This window comes from Myotis brandtii, unplaced genomic scaffold (assembly GCF_000412655.1).
Source record: "Myotis brandtii unplaced genomic scaffold, ASM41265v1 scaffold399, whole genome shotgun sequence".
Classification (NCBI taxonomy): domain Eukaryota; kingdom Metazoa; phylum Chordata; class Mammalia; order Chiroptera; family Vespertilionidae; genus Myotis; species Myotis brandtii.
The window spans coordinates 393,543-403,084 of record NW_005365325.1 but is presented as its reverse complement, the minus strand read 5'-3'; the positions used below and the strand labels follow the sequence as shown (position 1 = coordinate 403,084).

Below are 9,542 nucleotides of genomic sequence, written 5' to 3'. Positions count from 1 at the left end.
GGGGTGGGGGAGGCAGGGAGGGTGGATGGAGACCAGTGGGCGTGGGGGGGGGGAAGCCGACAGTCAGGGATGATAGAGACCAGGGTTGGGGAATAGGGGTGGGAGCAGGGAGGGAAGATGGGGCTGGATTGGTGGGGGAGAGGGAAGAGGGGAGGGAGATGGAGGAAGAAAGGTGTAAGAAAGACAGAAAAGAGTGCTCAGAGGAAAAAGATAAGAAGGTGGAAGAAGAAGAGGAGAGAAAGAGGAAAAGGAAGATAAGGGGGGAAGACAATATTAGTCAATAGGCCGAGGCACTACTTGGGGTGGTCTTGTGCTGTCTCAGGAAGGCGGGAGTGAGGAGGGCTACTTAGCACAGGGGGAGACTCGCCCACGCCAGCACGTCTTCGCTAATTTACTGCCCCAGGTTTCTGAGGGACTTAGCAAAGTGGGTTTTGTTTTGTTTTTTCAGGGAAAGAAATGAAGAGCTGCCCTTACTTGGGGGTTCAGTGAATGAGGAGGACTTTAGCAAGAGTCCTTTTGGGCCAACTAGACAGGCTCCTAAGGTATTGCTTTAGGAAAACACAAACAAAAACTGATCATCCGACGTTTAGGGACAGGGCCCTGAGGAGACCACAATCCCATCTCGCAGGGGTGATCAGTCATGCCTTCCAGGAGGCCCCATCCCAGTCCTTTTTCTGGCACATTCGATCTTGCCAATTAAACAAGGCTGCCTGGTCCCTCTCAGAAGACCCTCACAGATAGCATTCTCTGCTCTCCTTTGCTTCTCTGACATCTTCCTAATTTTAAAACATGGACATTTGCCCATGCTTTCCTTCTCCTTCCCTCTCCCCCTCCACCTCCCCACACACTCACACAATCTCGCACAAACGCAGGCACAGAACTGACTTGAGAACTGACATTTAAGGAGAGGAAAGTCAACGGAGATGAGGAGAGCTGGATTTTAAACTTCTTTGGGGGAGAGTGGAATTAGAAGCGGGTCAGGAGAAACCCGTGGCTGTGGCATCCCTCCGTGACTCCTCAGAGCGGAGCGAGCCTGCACCCCTGGAAGCATTTTTTATTATTATTATTACTTTCATAATAGCAACTGTTCTAGTCAGGCGGTGCCAGAGCGGTCACTCTTAGATTGCTCTCCCCCCCCCCTTTATTTTTCTTTAGTGGATTTACCTTCCTCTCTTAAAGCTTTTCACAAAATAAAACTAGAAGTTGGGTCTCAAATTCCCCATATGATAAACCTAAGTGGCAAACAATTAAGATATCTTCTTTAAAAGGCGCCCCCTCCGAGCGCAGGGAAGGCGCCTTCAATGGGCTGGGCGCCGTCCACCTTCCAGCCTAATCCGTGAGAAGGCCAGTGAAAGCGCCTCCCATTATCCCAGCCCCGGGACCATCTGACGCGGGGGATAGGATTTGTTTTCTGGAAGGGGAGGAGAGGTGGGGGGAAGGACGCTGGGAAATAAAATCATTCCTTAGTTTCTTAGTGTCTTAATCAGTGAGGCGGAAAACAAGCAAGAAAAGATAGCAACCCGGTTGCGGCACCTTTTCAGCTCGGGAACCCGGATCAAAACATTGTAGCATCTGTTGAAAAAGAGACTGACTAAATCCTATAGAGGGCCTGGGTATGGGGGGGGGGGGGGAGAGAGAGATAAGAAAAAGTGTCTCGGGGATCCCTAAAACCCAAATCGCTGGAGAATTGGGGCCGGATAGAGTTGTCTCTTGTCAGCCCACGTCGTCACGATTTTATCCACTGCCGCGTGGCGTTGATCAGATGGAAACCATATTTGTCTCCCTCTGAGACTTAACCTCGCCTTATGCTTTCGGAGTAAAGGGCTCTTTAAAAGCCCCCAAACGGTTTCCTGGCCCAGGGAAGGGGGCCAGTGCGAGAGGGCATGCTTGTTAATGCCAAAAAGTCTGAAGATCCCCCAGGCGTCGGCCCAAGCTCTCCGCCAGCGCCCCGCGGCCCCCACGCACGGGACTCCCACGCTCGGGGTGCGAGCTGCGTGCTCCCAGTGCAGCCGGAGCTGCGGTCCGCGCCCGGATCCGGGGCACGGAAATGGATTTTGTGCGGGAGCAGAAGGGGGACTGGCAATGGTTCGCCGAATTCTCTAGCCACTCACTACTCAAAGTTCAAAGTGCCTGAAGGAGCGCCACCTCCCGCCCCAATCACCACCGCCAGGGCCCTGTGGTTAGGCAATCGCTTCCCGCCCTCGCGCTCCCCGAGACAAAAAGCTGCCGTATGCAGTGCCGCCTCTAAGGGAAGCGGTGGGGCTAGCAAAGCTGCAGCCCTCGGCTCCTGTCTGGGCTCCAGGAAGCAGGTGGGGGTATCCCTGCTGTAGGCCCCAAGCTACGGGAGCCCTGGAGCCGAGGGGCCAGCGCGGAGCCTTGGGGATCAGCTTTCCCAGGCTCAGCCACTGCACCCTGCACCCTCCCCAAGGCTTCTGGGACCCAGGCGGCTAGAGGCCTGGGATTGCCGGGAAGCTGGCGGGCAGGCGCTGTGGAGTGTGAAGTGCGCTTTCACTTGAATGTGTCCACTGTGCGCACGTGGGATTCCTAGTTCCAAAGGTCAAGTGAGGGTGTGGTGGTTCCCACTTAACCATGTCAGTCCCTCGTCCTCAGCAGAGGCCAGGGTGGGCCTGGGCCTGCAGCCCGGTGGGAGGCAAATCCTCAGGTGTGCCTGCTGAGCTCCGGGGGGATCCCGCGGGCGGGTCGCTCAGCTCAGCGCATCGGGAAGCTTCGGCCGGCCGCGCCGCGCTGGGAACCCGGAGCGAGCGCTTTGCTCCCTATCTTCCCAGTGTCCGTCCTATATTGTTTCCTGCTCTTAAAACTGACATGTCTAATTGGCAATTGGTGCCGAATCGTGTCCAGAGGTCTCTTGTGGAACATTTCTACAGCTGTCTCCTTCAACTAGACGCTTATTCATGTCGCCTTAATGAGAAACAAAACGTTCTCTAATGAGCAATTACAGAGCGACAGGATTGTTCCCATAACAAATTCTTGGGAGTGACAGAAGCATCCTTTGTACCAGTTATTTCGCATACTGTTACCGATTTCCCCTTCTCTAGTCCGGCTCCGTGGAGGCGCGGGGCACCCAGAGCCGTCTTTAGAGCGCACGGTCGCGCGGGCAGTCCCGTCAGCTTCCTGCGCCCAGAAGCCCCCAGGCTTCGTCGTGCTCCGGGGAGTGAGACGCCACGTCCCATTATCTCGCATATTATCTCCTTGTCACCAGGACAACAAATACCGATTAATCTTCCCAGTAAACTGTTTCCTATTCTTGACCAAGCTACCTCTGTGTGTGGAGGGAAGGAGAGAGCCAACGGGCCTCCCCCCATCCCTATCTGCTCCTCTTCCTTCATCCCTTCTCACACATCCTGGAATGATCCAGATCCCATCTCTTCTTCCAGACCCCGGCACCCCAAGTCTGGCTCACACTATTGTCACTCCACCCTTCTAAGCAGTCGCCAGCCACCCACAGAGAGTGAGAACTGGGGGCCCAGAAGGTTGGAGAGAGTGTGGGGGTGTTTTAGTTGGGAGACTACCACTTCCAGTGCCCCATTCTCCACTCGACCATGCATCTCTCTGCTCACCCTCTCTCATTTGAACCCTACTCATAGTCACATAATTTGTCAATTATGGCAGAAAGCAAAACGATACAATTATGTTTACCTCACAGTCTGGCAGTGTTAACCTGTCTCACTTCTACAGCAAAGGGACTTTCTATGCATTTGAATGGCAAATTTGAATAAGGTACCACGAAGCTCTTACACACACGCACAAGAGCGGGCGCCTCAATGCTATTACTCCTACCCATAACACACATGTACACACACCAGCCACATGCATACTACTGCTGACATAGCCCTTCCATTCCCAGGCCAACCAGAGAGTTCAATAAGCACCACCTACATACAGTGCAAGCCAATGTGTCCCAAGCCTTTGAAGAGTCACCCCACTGCATCCTCGAAGCACAGAGGCCCGGAGAGGGAAAGGTTGGGGAGAAGACTATGGGCTGCATATACAGAGAGTTTAGGTGGTTGCTCGGGTTTTTACCTTGGGTAGGTTGCCCTGGCACTGAAGTCCCCGGATACCAACCGGGGCGGGTGCCCCAGCTTCCGGTCTGCCCATTCAACATCCTTAGTTTATCATACATGCCGTCTGCGCCCATCTGTTGCTTTTCGCTAGCCAGGTTGCGAAGAACTCTGTTTATTGATGACACCTGCAAATCAAACCAAAATCAAACCAAATGGCAGTGTCTCCTAAAAACAAGGCCGCTCTGTCTTAAATCCCCATCTCAACACACCCACCCCCTTAAAGAGCAACCCTTAACACATTAAAAACAACAACAACTCCCAACCATCATGGGACAGTGTAGGTTGATTTGCAGGGACATGATGGACAGAATGACAGCCATCACTTTGGGCATGGAAACTAAGTTGGGTCAGAACTGGTGGATGAGGGGGTCTCTGGTGACCTATCACATGGCTGCCTTACTTTGTTAAAGATTTCCAAAAATTTTTAGACTTATTTAGAGCTTTGTTGCACTTAGGTTTATATTAGTGCAGAAATGGATGTTTGACGCCTGAAGGAATGTTCAGGCAGGCGGATTGGGAGGAAGTTAGAATCTGGTTTTCATTTTCATTTTCCTTCTTGATTCAAGTGCCTCCTCCCTCTACTATGCAGCATGCAAATGAGATGACCAACTTCCCACACTTGACTCCCATTTTCCAAGAAAGTCAAGAAAAGGTCGGGCTGCTCCTCTCAACAGCCCCAGGTACAGAGAGCAGGGAGGTAGAGCAGAGAGGAGATAAGAGACAGACACTGGTGGGGAGGAGAGCAGAAGGAGGTGAAGAAAGATACGGTAAAGAGGAAAGAGAATGGAGCTTAGGGCAGGGAGGGGGGTGTTCTCAGTGAACTTACACTTGGTATATTATCGTTGGTACAGACCCCCTCCGACAGTAATCTGTCTCGGATTTCCCAAGCAAAGATGGACGGACACTCCCGCTTATACTGGGCTATTTTGCTTACAACTTCTGGAGTCGCTACTCTTGGTTTACTACCACCGATTGCCCTGGGTCTGATGGAGCCAGTCTCGTAATACCTGCCCAGAATTTTACTCACACATCCGTTGGACACCTGCATAGGGGAAGTGGACAGAAAACCACATTATTAATAATTTCAAGACAAAAATAAAATTGTTTAAGTATGCATTAAACAATGACAAGCTTACGTTTTGATTGTCCAGCACTTGGACTTTTGCATCTGCATGGGTCTATAACACAAAAATATACCTTCAATGGTACGAGAACTTACTGTAGAGAGCTTTTTTTCTTAAAATTACATTTGTAGCCCTGAAAACTACAAATATGATGATACTTTTAAACAGTTTGAACTAAAAAAAACTAATTTAAATTTTTAAAAAACTGTTTTCTTAAACACTGCCAGAAGATGCATCAAAACGAAGTCAGATTTGTGTGTGTGTGTGCTGACCTTGTTTAAAGTGGTGTTGTTTTAATGAGCAAAGGGGGAAAGTAAACTGAATTTAAACTTATTTTTCCTTTAAAAATATACCCAATTGAGTACATGTGAGTTATGGAGGGAGGTAAATAGCACCTGTCTTTTAAAATAAATATGTATAGATATTCTTCCTTAGTTTATCATATGCAAACCAATATCTCAAAATCTGAGGTAAGCATGGGATGAGAGAAGGAAATGAAATGATGCCGGTTTTGTAAAACTCAGCTTATTCTAGTACATAAACTATAGTACATTTAAAAACATAAATGTTTTTTACCAAGTGAAAAGAGAAACGTTTACAGTAAGAAGTGAAGAGAGGGCCTTGCAAGTGGAGGGCCGCAGGGGCGGCGGGTGGGGCACGCCAGGAGGATCACCTGCAGAATTCGGGAAATGTCGCACGGCCGGGCCCCGCTGTGCGCTAGCTCTACGATCTTCTGCCGGGTGGAGTCTGGCAGTGGCCGCCCGTTGACAAAGACACCACCGAGCTGATTCACTCCGCTGTGACCTAAGGAAAGGCAGAGGAGAAGAGAGGAAAAGAGGGGAGAGCAGAGGAGAAGAGAGGAGAAAGGAGAGAAGAGAGGAGGAAGAGGAAAGAGGAAGAGGAGGAGGAGAAAACAACCAAATGCATCCTCAGCTCCCTGCCAACTCCTGCCAACCTTGGTGATCAGGCCCCTGCAGTCGATCAAAAATGACAACAGGACCATGCAGGGCATCGGGCAGCCCGGACGGACACTCCCGCTTATACTGGGCTATTTTGCTTACAACTTCTGGAGTCGCTACTCTTGGTTTACTACCACCGATTGCCCTGGGTCTGATGGAGCCAGTCTCGTAATACCTGCCCAGAATTTTACTCACACATCCGTTGGACACCTGCATAGGGGAAGTGGACAGAAAACCACATTATTAATAATTTCAAGACAAAAATAAAATTGTTTAAGTATGCATTAAACAATGACAAGCTTACGTTTTGATTGTCCAGCACTTGGACTTTTGCATCTGCATGGGTCTATAACACAAAAATATACCTTCAATGGTACGAGAACTTACTGTAGAGAGCTTTTTTTCTTAAAATTACATTTGTAGCCCTGAAAACTACAAATATGATGATACTTTTAAACAGTTTGAACTAAAAAAAACTAATTTAAATTTTTAAAAAACTGTTTTCTTAAACACTGCCAGAAGATGCATCAAAACGAAGTCAGATTTGTGTGTGTGTGTGCTGACCTTGTTTAAAGTGGTGTTGTTTTAATGAGCAAAGGGGGAAAGTAAACTGAATTTAAACTTATTTTTCCTTTAAAAATATACCCAATTGAGTACATGTGAGTTATGGAGGGAGGTAAATAGCACCTGTCTTTTAAAATAAATATGTATAGATATTCTTCCTTAGTTTATCATATGCAAACCAATATCTCAAAATCTGAGGTAAGCATGGGATGAGAGAAGGAAATGAAATGATGCCGGTTTTGTAAAACTCAGCTTATTCTAGTACATAAACTATAGTACATTTAAAAACATAAATGTTTTTTACCAAGTGAAAAGAGAAAGGTTTTTTTCTTTTAATTCACACACTCTTTTTTTTTTTCTTTTTAGATGAGTTATGTGACTGACCCAGGTTGAAAGAGATGGGGAAGGATGGTGGAAGGAGAGGGGAATCTTCTGCCGGGTGGAGTCTGGCAGTGGCCGCCCGTTGACAAAGACACCACCGAGCTGATTCACTCCGCTGTGACCTAAGGAAAGGCAGAGGAGAAGAGAGGAAAAGAGGGGAGAGCAGAGGAGAAGAGAGGAGAAAGGAGAGAAGAGAGGAGGAAGAGGAAAGAGGAAGAGGAGGAGGAGAAAACAACCAAATGCATCCTCAGCTCCCTGCCAACTCCTGCCAACCTTGGTGATCAGGCCCCTGCAGTCGATCAAAAATGACAACAGGACCATGCAGCCATGCAGGGCATCGGGCAGCCCAGCCCCAAACACAGCCGTACTCTTGGCCACCGGACTGCAGAAGCACCAGACAGGCAGACACCTGCCAAGGAGCAAGAACACACTCACCTCACTCTGGCACCACCCCAGCAGTGTCCCCAGACCATGTCCCTCTTCATAAACACCCCAACCAACCTCTGAACCCACGAGATGCAAACAATCAGCTCTAAAAATATCTTCCCAAAGATCCCTTCTGAGTTGTGGCAAACGGTGGTTCCACAGAACCCACACGGAACCTCCAAGCTCTCCGCATTGTTGGAACTGTAAGAGCAAATCCCACAGCCTTACAGCGCTTCCACGGAGGCTTGAGTCCAGAAATGTTTGCTGTCACACTCCAAACTCTGGCGAAGGCACCGCACAAACACCCGGGTTAAAAAATACTACGTAGATGGGAGAAGAGAAGGGGAAGGAGAAGAGAAGAACCAGAACAGCAGATCTGTGGCTAGTGAACCTAACCTGGGTTTCAGCGCCTCTACCGCAGGCATGAGGGTCAGAGCGCCAGATCTGCTCCAACCACAAAGTAGTCCGGCTGCGGCAGTGGAGCCAGAGCTGGGCGTCTGCTCACAGCGGCCACAGCTCGATTTACTTCCGCTGCTGTTCTCAGCTCTTCCCACAGCCAAGGACAGATATTAGCAAAAATCAAAAAGCGAAAGGAAAAGGAAGAGACCACACCACAGTGCCCCCCCCCCCCCACATCTGTCCTTTATCTTGTTATCTCACAGCCTCCTCACCCATTGTCTAATCTTAGAGAACAGGGATAGGAAGTTAGCACTTCTCTGTAGCCCCCTCCCTAGAATCCACAGGCGCACAAATAAAGCCAATGGACAATTTCCACTTCCGTACAAATCTCCAACCTGCAGCCCCGACTCTGGAGAGCAGCCCTTCCAGGAGATGTGGCTCCCTGCTCAGCTCTCCTCTCCTCTCCTCTCCTCTTCTCTCTTCTCCTTGGAGTCTCTGATAAATTGACTCCAGGAGCCTGAGCTTCTTAGCAATAAATAAGCTCCAAATATAGAAGAGGGGGGAAAATATGATGAGCCTCTCTGACATTTGTCTTTAAAATAAAACTAGCTGCACGTCAAGTTTGAGCTTAATTTCTGGAAATAGGCGGAAGTCGCTCCGGATCATGCATGGAAGGCTAATTGAAAAGATCAGTCGGGGCGCTTGTGGCAGCCTTGTCACTTTGTGACAGTGCTCCGCTCCGGGAAATTGCATCGTCACGACAAACGGGACCATGATAAAACGACCCTTTCCGTCCCTATTTGTAGATCACTCAGATGAGATGGAACTGCACTCGTTTCCCCTTCGAGGGGAGCCGCGTGTTCAGGGTAGCAAAGGCTTGGGGCGGAGAGGGGGGCCGGAGCCTAAGCTCGATGAGAAGTGACAGGCGTTTGGGGGATCTGGGCTCTGTCTGGACACAGCATGAGTGGAGACGTCTCGGGGACATCACTTTTCCAACAGAGCCAGGCCTAGTCTGCGCTTCCGGTCTCTCCCAAGTATTCTTCCTTTGCTTGGCAGGACCCAGCTACCCTCTAACTACAGGGCTTCCCCTTTGGACAAAGGAAACCTTCTCAGAAAGAGAAGTGCTGTCCTAGCGAGACCAAGAAAGGCTTCCCAAACTTCACGCATAGCCAGGACGAATCCCAACCTCTGAATGCCAAGGCACATGAGGTCGCCTAATCCTAGACCTTCCTCCTCCCCGCCCCCCCCATTGCAAAATAATAATAATAATAATAATAATAACAACAACAACAACAACAACAACGTCCCGACACCTCCGCAGGGACCTAGGGCTGGTGCTCACCCAGGACACACCAGGGCCAGGTCGCCTCTGCCAGCATCGAAATGGCAGCGAGGAAGCGCGGCTAAGTTCCCCTTCAGAGGTTAAGCCTCAATCATTGTGTCCCTTCCCTAGGGACGGCGGGCGCTCTTGCCCAGTAGCGATGATTATGCGCCTAGAATTCGACCACGAAGCATCTAATAGGAAAACATATGGTGTCAATTTGGATGCTCTGCGCCTTGCGCACACCCGGGAGCGAGCGGCACAAAGCCCCGTAGGCCTGCCTGCG

The 9,542-nt window shown here is 49.8% G+C and overlaps 1 protein-coding gene across 1 annotated transcript in view; it reads right to left on the bottom strand.

Moving 5' to 3' along the window:
* PAX6 (paired box 6) overlaps window positions 1-9,542 on the bottom strand; it is a 23,656-nt gene that overhangs the window by 8,072 nt on the left and 6,042 nt on the right. Inside the window, exons 5-9 of the mRNA XM_014545206.1 lie at window positions 7,169-7,232; window positions 5,880-5,946; window positions 5,219-5,260; window positions 4,909-5,124; window positions 4,042-4,207 (exon numbers count right to left, since the gene is read on the bottom strand). Of these exons, the coding sequence (XP_014400692.1) occupies window positions 4,042-4,207; window positions 4,909-5,124; window positions 5,219-5,260; window positions 5,880-5,946; window positions 7,169-7,232 (555 nt within the window). The remainder of the gene's footprint in view (window positions 1-4,041; window positions 4,208-4,908; window positions 5,125-5,218; window positions 5,261-5,879; window positions 5,947-7,168; window positions 7,233-9,542) is intronic.